The 18,075-nt window shown below is 39.2% G+C and overlaps 1 protein-coding gene across 1 annotated transcript; it reads right to left on the bottom strand.

Moving 5' to 3' along the window:
- Window positions 1-784: 784 nt before the first annotated feature.
- Window positions 785-1,711, bottom strand: LOC101692426 (olfactory receptor 6C4-like). Its single transcript, XM_004773032.1, has one exon. The coding sequence runs from the start codon at window positions 1,709-1,711 to the stop codon at window positions 785-787; it is 927 nt and encodes a 308-aa protein (XP_004773089.1).
- Between the last annotated feature and the right edge of the window lie 16,364 nt (window positions 1,712-18,075).

Below are 18,075 nucleotides of genomic sequence, written 5' to 3'. Positions count from 1 at the left end.
TTAAAATGATCCTAGCTAGAAAAGCAACAATAGATCCTGTCTAGAAGCAGAAGGTTTTTAACCTTGGCTCTAGAAGCCTCTTCTATCCACAGCTTCTGGAGAGTGGATATGGAAGTTGACAAAATCTTGAGGGTTCTCTCATTTGGAGAGAAGTGGACCAAATGTATATCCTTTTAATTTTCCCTTAGGGAAGGATGAAATTTGTAATGGCTACAATTGAAAGATGAATGACAAAGAGGAGGAGAATCAAAATTATTTACACCTTGTCCAAAGCATAGTCTCCAGGGCTCGCTGAGGAAGAGCAATGCCAATGCCAGATTTCCTTCAAAATAATGCTGAGGATATAACTTCCTTTCTCAGAACTTCTCTTGATTCACCAATGTCCACTGACTCTGGAGCTTGTAATTAAATAATACCTTCTTGATGGTCCCTTCTTCTCATTCTAAATTCTTATCCTTCCACTCTTCTAAATAAACAATGTCTTTTGCCTTTTAAATTTCGGGTCATTTCTGGAAAATAATTAACTCCCTCCAACTGTTCTTTTTATGGATTCTCATTCTTGCTCCCTAATAACACTTACCTTGTTCTTTTATTTTTGGTAAACTTACTACATGAATTTACAGTTTAATATCTTTCTGCCATACTAGGCTGCAGATTCCTTGAACTTAGGACCTATGTCATTTCTATATTTATCCTCAAGGGCCAGTTCAGCATCTGAGACATAGAAAACACTTAGTACCCATTTAGTATGTGCAGTATATTTTTCATGGAAACGTATTGTGTTTTAAAGCTTCACAATCTTTTTGATGGTGTCTTTGAATGCTTGCTTCACTTGCTGATTTCTTAGAGTATAAATGAAGGGGTTTAACAAGGGAGTAATTGAGGTAATGAGCACAGCCATTCCTTTGTTGAAGGCACCTTCTTCTTTTGCAGAGGGATTAATATACATAAACATGCAGCTGCCATAGGAGAGGCAGACGACAATCATGTGGGAGGAACAAGTGGAAAAAGCCTTTGTCCTTTGCTGGGCAGAAGGGATCCTCAAAATGGTCCTGATAATGAATGTGTAAGAAAATGTCACTAGCAGTAGAGTAACCACCAGAGTCACAACTGCCACGAAGAGGACCATCCCTTCTAGGAGGCTTGTGTCTGAGCAGGCCAGCTCCAGAAGGGGCCCATAGTCACAGAAATAGTGATTCACAACATTGGAAGCACAAAAATCTACCTGGCTCATCAGGATGATTGGGGGTAAGATAGCTAGTAATCCTCCCAGCCAGGAAGAGAACACGAGTTGTATGCAGACCTTGTTGTTCATGATGGTCAGGTAATGCAGGGGTTTGCAGATGGCAACATAGCGGTCATAGGACATAGAAGCCAAGAGGTAAAACTCTGTTGCCCCAAGAAATATAGCAAAAAAATATTGAATGAAACATCCAGCAAAACTGATGACTTTATTTCCTGTTGTCACACTGGTCAGAAATCTGGGAATAAAAATGGATGTGAAGGAAACTTCTAAGAAGGAGAAATTCCGGAGGAAGAAATACATGGGGGTCTGGAGGTGAAGGTCTACTAGAGTGAGAATGATGATAGTCAGATTTCCTAGGACACTTATCATGTAGATGAGGAACAGAAAGATGCATATCACAGCCTGGACCTCAGGTTGATTTGTGAAGCCCAACAGAATAAATTCAGTCAACGTCCTGTTTTTCATGGTTGACTTTTAGGAGATCTGAAGGAGAGAGGTGAGTGATGAAAACTCAAGTTTCTCAGGGTAGGAGAGACAAAGCTGAACCTAATGAGTCATATCATATATTCCTCTCTATGCAGTTGATATAAACCAGCATCGCATTACACTGGCCTTGGCTCCATGGAAACCTAATTATCTTCTATGACCTTATTCCTAAAGTCTTTTTAATTCCCCAAGTTGATATATTCCCAGACACTTACCAGACTCTATTACAGAACAGTTACTCATTTTTTTTCAGAAGAATAACATTTTTGAACCTATTCTTCAATCCCAAAATGTTTACAAAATCTGAATATTTAAGCCACTTTCCTCTGACTCTGTTAATTTTCATACTTCTTTGCTCTTGGTAGAACTATTTTTTATCAGATTCTGTTTTCTGTGCTTCCCTTTCCCCTCATTGTGCTTTCCCCCCTTACCTGTAGTATTTGATGTTTCACTGGCTTTCTGCCATAGATCCTCATCTCCATTATTGTCCAAATCTGAATTCCTTGTTTCAGCAACCATTAGGACATTCCTCACATGGATATGGTTGAAGGTTTTGATGCATAAATGATTTTTTTCCTGTACCCCTATTTCTTTGGAAGCATACATTTGTAATAGATCTTTAAGATCTTTGATTTAGTACTCATATTATATTGTGAGCATTTTTGACTATATGAACAAGGCTCTGGTGTCAATAAATCACATTAATTAGAATTTTCTTATATATCTCTCTGTCATGTTCCAGGTCTTATAGGTAGATTTGGGATATATCTCTGAGAATAGAGATTTTGAAATATCCACAGGCAGCACCTCAGAGTGGATTTTGCTGTCTTAATGAGTCCTCAGTGGCAAAGTAAGGATGACAGTTTATCATGCCTAAACATTTCCTGTTCTCTATTCTTGGCATATAGAAACCAGGAAAAGGGACATTCGTGTTTTCCACAAGAAGAGTCCTTTATAGATAAATTGGTAATCCCCCAAGAAGGAAACTTTAGTGGTGGTGTCCTATGTGCATATTTGGATTTTTGTGATTTGGAGGCAAAGGCAATAGAAAAGCCCCATCTAATTCACATGCATACAAGTTAGAAAAAATCATATCCTTGGAATCCTTGTCAATCTCCCTATTATTACATACAGCTGTTGGAGGCCCAAAGTGATATTAAACTTTGACCTGGATTTGCCTTCAGCCTTTCCTTCCCTGTTTGTACTAACCTGTGGTCTTTGGCAAGTACTGCATTTTCATCCTGATTTTCACAATTGATTGACTTCATGATCCACATTTATAGGATAATAAGATCAGTGACTTTAAAAACATATAGTGCTCATGCCCTTGACAATTTAAATGACTGCAGTGGGATGTTTCCCTTGTTGTTCCTAAGAGGTGAATCAAAGGTGAGATGTGCCATATTAGTCTCTGAGTAGTATCAAATTTAACATGCTGTCTATTGGCTTCCCATCAACATTCTGCCCTTCTCTCTCTTTTTGTTGTTGGAGTCATTAGCCATAGGTGGTTATTTATTTATTTATTTATTTTAAGAAATTGAATTATAATTGACATACAATATTACATTCGTTTTCTGTATGCAACATAGTGATTTGATATTTTTATGCATTATGAAATGGTCAACACAATAGGTCTCATTACTATCTGCCATCATAAAAGCCATTAGAACATTATTATCACTTATGTTGTACATTATATCCCTGTGACTTATTTATTTTATAACTGGATGTTTGTACCACTTAATCCTCTTCACGAACTATTTTGCTTCCCTCTCCCCAGCTTCTCCGCACTCTGGTAATCATCAGCTCACTCTTGTATCTATGAGTCTGTTTCTCTTTTGCTTAGTTGGTTTTATTTCTTAGATTCCACAGGTAAACGTTTCACTCTTCTCTTAATGAAAATACCCAAGTGTTTGGGGCTTGCTTAGAAAGCGTATTACCTTCCATTCTATGAATCCAAACCAGAATTCAATAATAGATTCTGAGAGACACAGTTCTTCACATATATAATAAGAAAGAAAAACAAATAAATAACCCACCTCCCAGCAGGGCACCTGGGTGCCACAGTGGGTTAAAGCCTCTGTTTTCAGCTCGGGTCATGATCTCAAGGTCTTGGGATTGAACCCCACATTGGGCTCTCCACTCAGCAGGGAGCCTGCTTCCCTTCCTCCCTCTCTGTCTGCCTCTCTGCCTACTTGTGATTTCTGTCTGTCAAATAAATAAATGAAAATCTTAAAAAAAAAAATAACCCACCTCCCAGCAATGATAGAATTAGAAGAGTGGAATTTGATAGATAGAAAATTCCTTAATATTTTTATGCTAAAGGAGATTATTTTGAAGTCAGAAGGCAAGGCTTGGCCTTCTCTGCAGTTTCTATGTTAGGCAGAGCGACACAGATTTTATCTGCTCTTTTGAATAGGCACGTGGGAATCGATTTCCCGAAGAAGCTAAGCATGCCCTGTGGGCTTAAGTTTAAATGCTTCACATGAACCTCAATTGTTGACAACTTTGAGAACAAGTTGTAAACATATGGCTGAGGAGAGATGGTCCAGAGAGACCATGATAACGGGTTCCATGAGAGAAGCTGCTGGAGACATGATGCTTGTGAAGTTTAGAGTGACAGAGTGAGATCCCTGGAGATTGGTGTGCCTGGCCTACTCATTCTTCCTATTATCTCTCCCTTTAATAACCCAGTGTTCAAACCTGAAATAAATGAATTCACTTCACAGTGAATTACCATAATCTTAATGCCATCATGGCCTCCATTAAGATCTGCATGCCTAATTTTACTGAAATAATAGGAATCAGCAACTGGAAAATATTATACTGTTGTGGATTTGGTTGATATGTTCTACTCTATAAATAGTTCTTTATCTTTGAAGAAATGATACATTTTACTTATCTCCCCATGAGATATTTGGGGAGCCTTGCCAATGCCCACACCTTTATAGATCTTAACCATGTTCAACTTATTCCAAAAACACAGGTATGACATTATATTGATAACATCCTTCTGTAAGGATATTCAAACTTTCCAATCGGGATAAGCCACTGCATGCTGCAAAATTCAAGGTACTTCTATTACAGTAGAATTTCCGGACATGACTTGTCAGCCCAGGGATGATCCTTACCTGGTTCAGGAAGGAACCAACTCTTCATTGACATCAGCCCTTACTATTTTATTTATTTTTTAAAAAAGATTTTATTTATTTATTTGACAGAGAGAGAGATCACAAGTAGGCAGAGAGGCAGGCAGAGAGAGGAGGAAGCAGGCTCCCTGTGGAGCAGAGATCCTGATGCGGGGCTTGATCCCAGGACCCTGGGATCATGACCCGAGCCGAAGGCAGAGGCTTTAACCCACCGAGCCACCCAGGCGCCCCAGCCCTTACTATTTTAGAGTAGACTCAACATTTAGTGGTTTATTTGGGTTTCAAAGGTGATATCTTCTTCATTCACAAACTTTCTTTAAATTCATTATGCTGTTACTCACAAATTGGCTCACTTTGAATGGGCCATCCAATGACAAAAAGCTGTAGAGTCTGTCTAAATTGCAGTCAAATAGGCACTCCCATTGGTCTCCACCCAGAAGCTCCTTCACTGTAGAGACTTCAGCAACCTCTTTGCATTCCTTCCAGAGTTTCTGGATCCACCACAGTGGCCATAAATTGTTCATGGGCTTCTGAAGCAAGAAACTGCTTTCCTTGGCTGAATCAACACACCATCAGGATGGCAACTGTTGGTTGTATAGTGGGCTCTTCTTGAGATAAATGATTTCACAGGTCCTGAGCTTGTGATTATCTGAACCCAGTTGTCTGTCTTGCCTTTGGTCATTGAGACAGCACTCCACAAAGTTGGCATGACCGTAGGGGCCTCATTAGGAAAAGGAAAATATTAATTATGAAGCCAAACTGGGCCCTCTGGCATATCCCACCTGTAGGTCCTCAGTCCTTTGCTAGATGCAATGGTGCCAAGAGGTCACCTCTCTCCCATATCTGCTGGCTACTTAGGGACCCCCATGGTGTGAACTGAATGATTAGGAGAGGGAGTCTATAGTTGTTATAGGTGTCAACACCACTGTCATGCTTGATAGAGCCACTGAAGAGCTGCCGCATCCCATTCCCTAAACTGGGACATCCCTAATCAAGGATGGGACCCATGTTCAGCAGTTATCTTAGCACTAGAGGGTGTCCTGGCCAACACTTGGTCTCTTCTTCACATTTTTATAGACTCTAGGCCATTGTCAATGGTATGGTCATCTGGTCTGACTAATGGCAGCAACAATAATTCCTTATCAAAGGTGTTCCCCCCTCTCTGTTGGGGTAAAGAACTTTGGGAATTTCTTGTCTCCCAGATACCCAAAATACAAATCAAGCCCACACATATTCTCCACATACTAAAATTCACTTTTCAGGGGCTTATTGCAATGCACAGCAGATAGATTGGCTTTGATTTCTTAGACACATATTGGACAACCTCAGATCTGATCTAACTTTAGACTGGTGGGCCCATGAAATATCAGGCCACAGAGAAGCCACTGCCCTGAGGTCCTCAGAAGAATGAATCGCTAAGGAAATGTTGAAAAACAAAAATAAAACTGGGGGCATCATGCTGCCTGATTTCAAGCTTTACTACAAAGCTGTGATCACCAAGACAGCATGGTACTGGCATAAAAACAGACACATAGACCAGTGGAACAGAGTAGAGAGCCCAGATATGGACCCTCAACTCTATGGGCAAATAATCTTTGACAAAACAGGAAAAAATATACAGTGGAAAAAAGACAGTCTCTTCAATAAATCGTGCTGGGAAAACTGGACAGCTATAAGTAGAAGAATGAAACTCGACCATTCTCTTACACCGTACACAGAGATAAACTCAAAATGGATAAAAGACCTCAACATGAGACAGGAATCCATCAGAATCCTAGAGGAGAACATAGGCAGTAATCTCTTCGATATCAGCCACAGCAACTTCTTTCAAGATATGTCTCCAAAGGCAAAGGAAACAAAAGTGAAAATAAACTTCTAGGACTTCATCAAAATCAAAAGCTTCTGCACAGCAAAGGAAACAGTCAAAAAAACAAGGAGGCAACCCATGGAATGGGAGAAGATATTTGCAAATGACAGTACAGACAAAAGGTTGATATCCAGGATCTATAATGAACTCCTCAAACTCAAGACACATGAAACAAGCAAACATATCAAAAAATGGGAAGAAGATATGAACAGACACTTCTCCTATGAAGACATACAAATGGCTATCAGAGATATGAAAAAATGTTCATCATCACTAGCCCTCAGGCAGATTCAAATTAAAACCACATTGAGATATCACCTTACACCAGTTAGAATGGCCAAAATTAACAAGACAGGAAACAACATGTGTTGGAGGGGATGTGGAGAAAGGGAACCCTCTTCCACTGTTGGTGGGAATGCAAGTTGGTGCAGCCTCTTTGGAGAACAAAGTGTGGAGATTCCTCAAGAAATTAAAAATAGAACTTCCCTATGACCCTGCCATTGCATTACTGGGTATTTACCCCAAGGATACAGATGTCGTGAAAAGAAGGGCCATCTGTACCCCAATGTTTATAGCAGCAATGGCCACGGTCGCCAAACTGTAGAAAGAACCAAGATGCCCTTCAATGGATGAATGGATAAGGAAGATGTGGTCCATATACACTACGGAGTATTATGCCTCCATCAGAAAGGACGAATACCCAACTTTTGTTGCAACATGGACGGGACTGGAAGAGATGATGCTGAGTGAAATAAGTCAATCAGAGAGAGTCAATTATCATATGGTTTCACTTATTTGTGGAGCATAAAAATAGCATGGAGGACATGGGGAGTTAGAGAGGAGAAGGGGGTTGGGGTAAATTGGAAGGGGAGGTGAATCATGAGAGACTATGGACTCTGAAAAACAATCTGAGGGGTTTGAAGTGGTGGGGGGGTAGGAGGTTGGGGTAACAGGTGGTGGGTATTATAGAGGGCATGGAGCCCTGTGTGTGGTGAAAAATAATAATACTGTTATGCTGAAAAAAAAAAGAATAATGAGGAAAAAAACACCTTAAGAAACACTTTATTTTTTTTTAAAGATTTTAATTATTTATTTGACAGACAGAGACCACAAGTAGGCAGAAAGGCAGGCAGAGAGAGAGGTGGAAGCAGGCTCCCTGCTGAGTAGAGAGCCCGATGTGGGGCTTGATCCCAGGCCCCTGGGATCATGACCTGAGCTGAAGGCAGAGGCTTTAACCCATTGAGCCACCTAGGCGCCCCTTAAGAAACACTTTAAAATCAGATAAATATAACAAATGCTGCTATTAATACAACTTTGTAAAAATAATGTCCTTGATTAAAAAAAAGAATGTTAAATAAAGAAGGAAAGTCATCAGTAAAAGATAAATAAAACTTTAAGCAGAAAAAAACCTCCACATTGAGATATCACCTTACACCAGTTAGAATGGCTAAAATTAGCAAGACAGGAAACAGCATGTGTTGGAGGGGATGTGGAGAAAGGGGAACCCTCTTCCACTGTTGGTGGGAATGCAAGTTGGTGCAGCCTCTTTGGAGAACAGTGTGGAGATTCCTCAAGAAATTAAAAATAGAACTTCCCTGTTGACCCATTGGATCAAGAAGATGTGGTATATATACACAATGGAATACTATGCAGCCATCAAAAGAAATGAAATCTTGCCATTTGGGACAACATAGATGGAACTAGAGTGTATCATGCTTAGCGAAATAAGTCAAGCAGAGAAAGACAACTATCATATGATCTCCCTGATATGAGGAAGTGGTGATGCAACATGGGGGCTTAAGTGGTTAGGAGAAGAATAAATGAAAGAAGATGGAATTGGGAGGGAGACAAACCATAAGTGACTCTTAATCTCACAAAACAAACTGAGGGTTGCTGGGGGGAGGGGGTTTGGGAGAAGGGGGTAGGATTATGGACATTGGGGAGGGTATGTGCTTTGGTGAGTGCTGTGAAGTGTGTAAACCTGGTGATTCACAGACCTGTACCCCTGGGGATAAAAATATATGTTTATAAAAAAATAAAAAATTAATAAAAAAAAAGAACTTCCCTATGACCCTGTCATTGCACTCCTGGGTATTTACCTCAAAGATACAGATGTAATGAAAAGAAGGGCCATCTGTACCCCAATGTTTATAGCAGCAATGGCCACGGTCACCAAACTGTGGAAAGAACCAAGATGCCCTTCAACGGATGAATGGATAAGGAAGATGTGGTCCATATACACTATGGAGTATTATGCCTCCATCAGAAAGGTTGAATACCCAACTTTTGTAGCAACATGGACGGGACTGGAAGAGATGATGCTGAGTGAAATAAGTCAATCAGAGAGAGTCAATTATCATATGGTTTCACTTATTTGTGGAGCATAACAAATAGCACGGAGGACATGGGGAGTTAGAGAGGAGAAGGGGGTTGGGGTAAATTGGAAGGGGAGGTGAACCATGAGAGACTATGGACTCTGAAAATCAATCTGAGGGTTTTGAAGGGGTGGGGGATGGGAAGTTGGGGTACCAGGTGGTGGGTATTAGGGAGGGCATGGATTGCATGGAGCACTGGGTGTGGTGCAAAAATAATGAATACTGTTTGCTGAAAAGAAATAAAAAATAAATAAAAAGAAACTATCCAGAAAAAAAAAAATGAAAGGACTCTCCTCCTCAGTCCTGAGTAATGTAGTGACTGACTCATGTACCGCATGTAGGAAAATGTGCCACTGTCTATACAGTTGACAAGACTTGTGTCCCTGGGGACTATCCATTAGGCAATGGTAAAAAGATTTTATGGGGTCACTGACTCCCTCTATGTACTATTCTCTGACCATGGTGGACACTTAGATGGGACTATTACTCATCTATCCTTCCAGACATGTTACCAGTGAAGCCTTAACAGGAGCATTAACAAGACACTTATTCACTTTAGAGTTCTAGACATTACTAATATTAACCTAGGCACTTATTCACTTCTGAAAATAGACAATGCTGGGTTCTTGAAACAGCATTCATTAAAACTCCCCACCGTTTCCTCCCCACCCACTTTACCAGCCTCAGGCTGCAGGCCTTAGAGAGTGGAATAAAGGCTTTCTTAAAGAAACCTTGCTAAATTTACAGAGCAGTATATGATCTGGTCACTGACTCTCACTGCTTTCAGCAACCTCAGTTATGCTCAACTTCTGACACTTAGGACCCTTTGCTTTGTCCTGATCATTGGGCTTACTAGCACCTTATAAATAGAAACCTCTACATACAAGATGTTCTGTCAAAACAGTCACTCCTGTTAGGCCTTTGGTTTCATTGTTATACCCCCCACTCATATCCCACTCCCAGGCCTTCCTCCTGACATCACCTGTGAGCCTTTTATGCCAATATTTTATTTTGGGCAATGGGATTTCCTTCAGTCTCAACACCAACATGATCTTTTCTTGCTAATTGTGCTCACTTTGCTCAGGATCCTGGGAGTCATGGACCTTGCTTCAGGTGCACTCAGTGCCCCTGCAAAAACTTACATTATTAATGCCAGCCAGGAAATATCTAAGATACTTTCTAAACACATGCAACAGCATGTATGAGTTTACCATTAAAATGATTTATGCATTTTACTACTGATAGAAATTCAGGTTGTTTCCATTTCATGGAAATTCTGTATATGCTACAGTGAGCATTTTTATATACACATGCTATGGAGTATGTAAGGTTTGTTACAGAAATATATCAAGATTATTCAGGAGTGCGTTTAAAAATTTTCAAACGGGAATGCCTGGGTGGCTCAATCCATTAAACTCCGACTCTTGATTTCAGCTCATGATGTAATCTCCAGTCCCGGCTCTGGCTCCATGCTCAGTGGGAAGTCTGCTTGAGACTCTCTCTCTGCACCTTCCCCCAGTTGTGCTCTCTCTCTCTCAAATAAATAAATAAGTAAATAAAATCATAAAAAATTTCAAACATATTACTGTTTTCTGGTTGTATTTTTATATTGATTTCTGGTTTAAGTACACTGTGGTCAGAGAACAAATCCCTATTTCCAATCTTTTGAGATTTCTTGAGATTTTCATTTTGGTCCTGTTATTCTAAAACATTCTTTTTTTCTTTTTTGTTGTTTGTTTGTTCTTGAAAAGAAAGTGGATTTTGGATTTGTTGGGTGTGGTATATTTCTGTATTTTTATTAAGTCCAGATTTTAATCTTGTGCCTTAAGTCTATATATTTTTTGTCTTGTCTTACTTTGACTTCATGGCTAAAAAATTCCACCATGACTTTATTTTATTTTTAAAGATTTAATTTATTTATTTGAAAGAGAGCATGAGTGGCCAGAGAGGCAGAGGGAGAAGGAGAAGCAGACTCCCTGCTGAGTGCGGAGCCAGATGCAGGGCTGGAGCCTGGACCCACGGATCATGACCTGAGCCAAAGGCAGATGCTTAACTGACTGAGTGACCCAGGCACTGCTTAACTATCTTTCTTAATAAGTCTACCAATTTTTTTTTTAAAGATTTTATTTATTTATTTGTCAGAGAGACAGCGAGCGAGAGCGAGCATAGGCAGACAGAGTGGAAGGCAGAGTCAGAGGGAGAAGCAGGCTCCCTGCGGAGCAAGGAGCCCGATGTGGGACTCGATCCCAGGACGCTGGGATCATGACCTGAGCCGAAGGCAGCTGCTTAACCAACTGAGCCACCCAGGCGTCCCAGTCTACCAATTTTTATTTTGTTAATTTTGAGGCTTAGTTAGTTGTTAGGTACACAAAAAATGATCAAAGTCTATAGTTACTTAGTATCTTTACCCTTCTCTTAGTCAGTAAAGGAAATATAGGGCTTTATCTCCATTTCATATCTCAATTAGTATGACATTTTATTTTTTATTATTTTTTAAAAAAGATTTTACTTATTTATTTGACAGAGAGAGATCAAAAATAGGCAGAGAGGTAGGCAGAGAGAGAGAGGAGGAAGCAGGCTCCTGCTGAGCAGAGAGCCTGATGCAAGACTCAATCCCAGGACCCTGAGATCATGACCTGAGCCGATGGCAGAGGCTTAACCCACTGAGCCACCCAGGAGCCCCTAGTATGACATTTTAATCTATATTTTTAGGCTCTATATTTTGTTAAAACCCCATACTATATGACTATTACTGATTTTGCAGATGTTGACTTAGATTTACCTGTATACTTACATTTTTATTTTTATCCATTCTTTCTTCTGTGTGATTTTTTCCATTGTAGACCCTAATAAAGAGAGATACCTCAAAGAGAGCCTGTATACCTTTTACTAGTTTCCCAAGATAGTGGCATCTTGAAAAACTAGTATAGCCAGGAAAAAATAGTATAACCAGGATATTAATATTTTATTTTATTTTTTTTTAAGATTTTATTTATTTATTTGACAGAGAGAAATCACAAGTAGATGAGAGGCAGGCAGAGAGAGAGAGAGGGAAGCAGGCTCCCCGCTAAGCAGAGAGCCCGATGCAGGACTCGATCCCAGGGCCCTGAGATCATGACCCAAGCCGAAGGCAGCGGCTCAACCCACTGAGCCACCCAGGTGCCCCAGGATATTAATATTTTAATAATCCATTGATCTTTTATGATTTGTTTTGGCCTAGTTCTTCTCATGGCAAATGTTCTTAGCTTTTTATATGTGAAAATCTCTTTATTTCATCACTTTTTAAAAAATTTTTAATTTTTTTATAAACATATAATGTATTTTTATCCCCAGGGGTACAGGTCTGTGAATCGCCAGGTTTACACACTTCACAGCACTCACCATAGCACATACCCTCCCCAATGTCCATAACTCCACCCACCTCTCCTGATCAGTTTGTTTTGTGAGATTAAGAGTCACTTATGGTTTGTCTCCCTCCCAATCCCATCTTGTTTCATTTATTCTTTTTTTACCTCCCAAACCCCCCATGTTGCATCTCCAATTCCTCATATCAGGGAGATCATATGATAGTTGTCTTTCTCTGATTGACTTATTTTGCTAAGCATGATACCCTCTTGTTCCATCCACATCACTGAAAATGGCAAGATTTCATTTCTTTTGATGGCTGCATAGCATTCCATTGTATATATATACCACTACTTCTTTATTCACTCATTTGTTGATGGACATCTAGGTTCTTTCCATAGTTTGGCTATTGTGGACATTGCTGCTATAAACATTTAGGTGCACATGCCCCCTCGGATCACTATGTTTGTATCTTTAGGGTAAATGCCCAGTAGTGCAATTGCTGGGTAGTAGGGTAGCTCTATTTTCAACTTTTTGAGGAACTTCCATGCTGTTTTCCAGAGTGGCTGCACCAGCTTGCATTCCCACCAACAGTGTAGGAGGGATCCCCTTTCTCTGCATCCTTGCCAGCATCTGTCATTTCCTGACTTGTTAATTTTAGCCATTCTGACTGGTGTGAGGTGGTATCTCATTGTGGTTTTGATTTGTATTTCCTTGATGCTGAGTGATGTGGGTCACTTTTTCATGTGTCTGTTGGCCATATGGATGTCTTCTGTGCAGAAATGTCTGTTCATATCCTCTGCCCATTTCTTGATTAGATTATTTGTTCTTTGGGTGTTGAGTTTGCTAAGCTCTTTATAGATTTTGGATACTAGCCCTTTATCTGATATGTTGTTTGCAAATATCTTCTCCTATTCTGTCAGTTGTCTTTTGGTTTTGTTAACTGTTTTCTTTGCTGTGCAAAAGATTTTGATCTTGATGAAATCCCAATAGTTCATTTTTTCCCTTGCTTCCTTTGCCTTTGGTGATGTTCCTAGGAAGAAGTTGCTGCGGGTGAGGTCAAAGAGGAAAAAATAATGAATACTGTTATCCTGAAAATAAATAAATTGAAAAAATTAAAAAAAAAAAAGAAAAAAAAAGAGGTTGCTACATGTGTTCTCCTCAAGGATTTTGATGGATTCCTTTCTCACATTGAGGTCTTTCATCCATTTTGAGTCTACTTTCATGTGTGGTGTAAGGAAATTTTCCAATTTCAATTTGCTGCATGTGACTGTCCAATTTTCTCCACACCATTTGTTGAAGAGGCTGTCTTTTTTCCATTGGACATTCTTTTCTGCTTTGCCAAAGATTAGTTGACCATAGAGTTGAGGGTCTATTTCTGGGCTGTCTATTCTGGTCCATTGATCTGTGTGTCTGTTTTTGTGCCAGTACCATACTGTCTTGTTGATGACAGCTTTGTAATAGAGCTTGAAGTCCGGAATTGTGAAGCCACCAACTTTGGTTTTCTTTTTCAATATTCCTTTGGCTATTCAAGGTCTTTTCTGGTTCCATACAAATTTTAGGATTATTCGTTCCATTTCTTTGAAAAGAATGGATGGGATTTTGATAGGGATTGCATTAAATGTGTAGATTGCTTTAGGTAGCATAGACATTTTCACAATATTTGTTCTTTGAATCCAGGAGCATGGAACATTTTTTCCATTTCCTTGTGTCTTCCTAATTTCTTTCATGAGTACTTTATAGTTTTCTGAGTATAGATTCTTTGCCTCTTTGGTTAGGTTTATTCCTAGGTTTCTTATGGTTTTGGGTGCAACTGTAAATGGGATTGACTCCTTAATTTCTCTTTCTTCTGTCTTGTTGTTGGTGTAGAGAAGTGCAACTGATTTCTGTGAATTGATTTTTAAAAAATTAAATTAATTTATTTATTTTCAGAAAATCAGTATTCATTATTTTTTTTACCACACCCAGTGCTCCATGCAATCTGTGTCCTCTATAATACCCACCACCTGGTACCCCAACCTCCCACCCCCCTGCCACTTCAAACCCCTCAATTGTTTTTCAGAGTCCATAATCTCTCATGATTCACCTCCCCTTCCAATTTACCCCAACTCCCTTATCCTCTCTAAGACCCCTTGTCCTCCATGATATTTGTTATGCTCCACAAATAAGTGAAACCATATGATAGTTGAATCTCTCTGCTTGTGCATTGATTTTATATCCTGACACTTTACTGAATTCCTGTACAAGTTCTAGCAGTTTTGGAGTGGAGCCTTTTGGGTTTTCCATATATAGTATCATATCATCTGTAAAGAGTGATAGTTTGACTTCTTCTTTGCTGATTTGGATGCCTTTAATTTCTTTTTGTTGTCTCATTGCTGAGGCTAGGACTTCTAGTACTATGTTGAATAGCAGTGGTGATAATGGACATCCCTGCTTTGCTCCTGCCCTTAGCAGAAAAGCTTTCAGTTTTTCTCCATTGAGAATGATATTTGCAGTGGATTTTTCATAGATGGCTTTGATAATATTGAGGTATGTGCCCTCTATCCCTGCACTTTGAAGAGTTTTGATCAGGAAGGTATGCTGTGCTCTGTCAAATGCTTTTTCAACATCTATGGAGAGTATCATATGGTTCTTGTTCTTTCTTTTATTAATGTATTGTATCACATTGATTGATTTGTGGATGTTGAACCAACCTTACAGCCCAGGAATAAATCCCACTTGGTCGTGATGAATAATCCTTTTAATGTACTGTTGGATCCTATTGGCTAGTATTTTGGTGAGAATTTTTGCATCTGTGTTCATCAAGGATATTGGTCTATAATTCTCTTTTTTGATGGGATCCTTGTCTGGTATTGGGATCAAGGTGATGCTGGCCTCATAAAATGAATTTGGAAGTTTTCCTTCCATTTCTATTTTTTGGAACAGTTTCAGGAGAATAGGAATTAATTCTTCTTTCAATGTTTGGTAGAATTCCCCTAGGAAGCCGTCTGGCCCTGGGCTTTTGTTTGCTTGGAGATTTTTGATGACTGTTTCAATCTCCTTACTGATTATGAGTCTGTTCAGGTTTTCTATTTCTTCCTGGTTCAGTTGTGGCAGTTTAAATGTCTCTAGGAATGTCAAATTGTCAAATTTGTTGGCATAGAGTTGTTCATAATATGTTCTTATAATTGTTTATATTTCTTTGGTGTTGGTTGTGATCTCTCCTCTTTCATTCATGATTTTATTTATTTGGGTTCTTTCTCTTTTCTTCTTGATAAGTCTGGCCAGGGGATTATCAATCTTATTAATTCTTTCAAAGAACCAGCTCCTAGTTTCGTTGATTTGTTCTATTGTTTTTTTAGTTTCTATTTCATTGATTTCTGCTCTGATCTTCCTGGATTTTGATCTTCCCTAATATATATATTAGGGAAATTCACTACAGTAATTCTCTCCAATATACCTTCTGCTCCCCTCTCTCTTTCTTCTTCTTCTGGAATCCCAATTATTCTAATGTTGTGTCATCTTATGGTGTCACTTATCTCTCGAATTCTCCCCTCGTGGTCCAGTATTTGTTTGTCTCTCTTTTGCTTAGCTTTTTTATTCTCTGTCATTTGGTCTTCTATATCACTAATTCTTTCTTCTGCCTCATATATCCTAGCAATAAGAGCCTCCATTTTTGATTGCACCTCATTAATAGCTTTTTTTGATTTCAACTTGGTTAGATTTTAGTTCTTTTATTTCTCCAGAAAGGGCTTTTATTTCTCCGGACAGGGTTTCTCTAATATCTTCCATGCCTTTTTTGAGCCCGGCTAGAACCATGAGAATCATCATTCTGAACTCTAGATCTGACATATTACCAATGTCTGTATTGATTAGGTCCTTAGCCTTTGCTATTGCCTCTTGTTTTTTTTTTTTGAGGTGAGTTTTTCCGCCTTGTCATTTTGTCCATATAAGAATATATGAAGGATCTATGTGTCTGTTTTTGATCCTTCATATATTCTTATATGGACATGAACAGACATTTCTGCAAAGAAGACATCCAGATGGCCAACAGACACATGAAAAAGTGCTCCATATCACTCGGAATCAGGGAAATACAAATCAAAACCACAATGAGATATCACCTCACACCAGTCAGAATGGCTAAAATCAACAAGTCAGGAAATGACAGATGCTGGCGAGTATGTGGAGAAAGGGGAAGCCTCCTACACTGTTGGTGGGAATGCAAGCTGGTGCAGCCTCTCTGGAAAACAGCATGGAGGTTCCTCAAAATGTTGAAAATAGAACTGCCCTATGACCCAGCAATTGCACTACTGGGTATTTACCCTAAAGCTACAAATGTAGTGATCCAAAGGGGCACGTGCACCCGAATGTTTATAGCAGCAATGTCCACAATAGCTAAACTATGGAAAGAACCTAGATGTCCATCAACAGATGAATGGATAAAGAAGATGTGGTATACAGCTTCCTCACAGTAATGGGTACAAAAAATGTGGCTACTTCGCTAACACATAAATAACCAAATTTACATATTCTAGGGTTTTGAGACCAAAATCTTACCGTTCCTTCATTTCCCCAAAGTCTTATGAGAGGGAACCAAGCTACACTCTTCATATTTCACAGCAGCTTTGGGAACTCATCAGAGATTGTTTTAGGTTGATACTTGAAGAAATAAAGATTTAAGTGTATTATATAGTTCGAAATGGGACAATAGCTATGGTAAAAATACAAGTATCTTAAATGGCTAAGTTTGTTTCTGGAAGAACAGGAGTTCAAAGTGGAGGGAAGAATGACTTTTTACTTTTTCTTTCTCTTGCTTACTGTATGGATTTATTACCATATGCTTGTATTACTTTTATTATGTTTATTATGTGTATTGGGGGGATTATATATCTTCCCAGCTTATCTTTATGGGCAAATATCTATTTTCCTTTTACAGTTTTATTTTATTTTATTTTTTTAAATTTTTTTTTTTTAAGATTTTATTTATTTATTTGACAGAGAGAGATTACAAGTAGGCAGAGAGGCAGGCAGAGAGAGAGAGGAGGAAGCAGGCTCCCTGCTGAGCAGAGAGCCCGATGCGGGACTTGATCCCAGGACCCTGAGATCATGACCTGAGCCGAAGGCAGCGGCTTAACCCACTGAGCCACCCAGGCGCCCCTCCTTTTACAGTTTTAGAGTCATATTATACTCATGTAATCTTTTATTTTTCCCAAATAACGTATTGAAAAAATTTCTAAACCATCACATAGTCTTGTATAAATGATTTGTTCAGCTTGACCGAGGTATAATTGAAAAATAAAAATTATAATAATCACACACACACAAAAAGAAGATGTGGTATATATACACAATGGAATACTGTGCAGCCATCAAAAGAAATGAAATGTTGCCATTTGGGACAACATGGATGGAACTAGAGCGTATCATGCTTAGCGAAATAAGTCAAGCAGAGAAAGATAACTATCATATGATCTCCCTGATATGAGGAAGTGGTGATGCAACATGGGGGCTTAAGTGGTTAGGAGAAGAATAAATGAAAGAAGATGGGATTGGGAGGGAGACAAACCATAAGTGACTCTTAATCTCACAAAACAAACTGAGGGTTGCTGGGGGGAGGGGGTTTGG

Source organism: Mustela putorius, unplaced genomic scaffold, assembly GCF_011764305.1.
Source record: "Mustela putorius furo isolate JIRA1106 unplaced genomic scaffold, ASM1176430v1.1 tig00003988_pilon_pilon_pilon, whole genome shotgun sequence".
NCBI classification, from domain to species: domain Eukaryota; kingdom Metazoa; phylum Chordata; class Mammalia; order Carnivora; family Mustelidae; genus Mustela; species Mustela putorius.
The sequence above is the reverse complement of the archived record's forward strand: the minus strand, read 5'-3'. Positions and strand labels throughout refer to the sequence as shown.

Bases quoted from the DNA above. Each gene is read 5' to 3' on its own strand.
- LOC101692426 (XM_004773032.1), bottom strand. From the start codon at position 1,711: ATGAAAAACAGGACGTTGACTGAATTTATTCTGTTGGGCTTCACAAAT.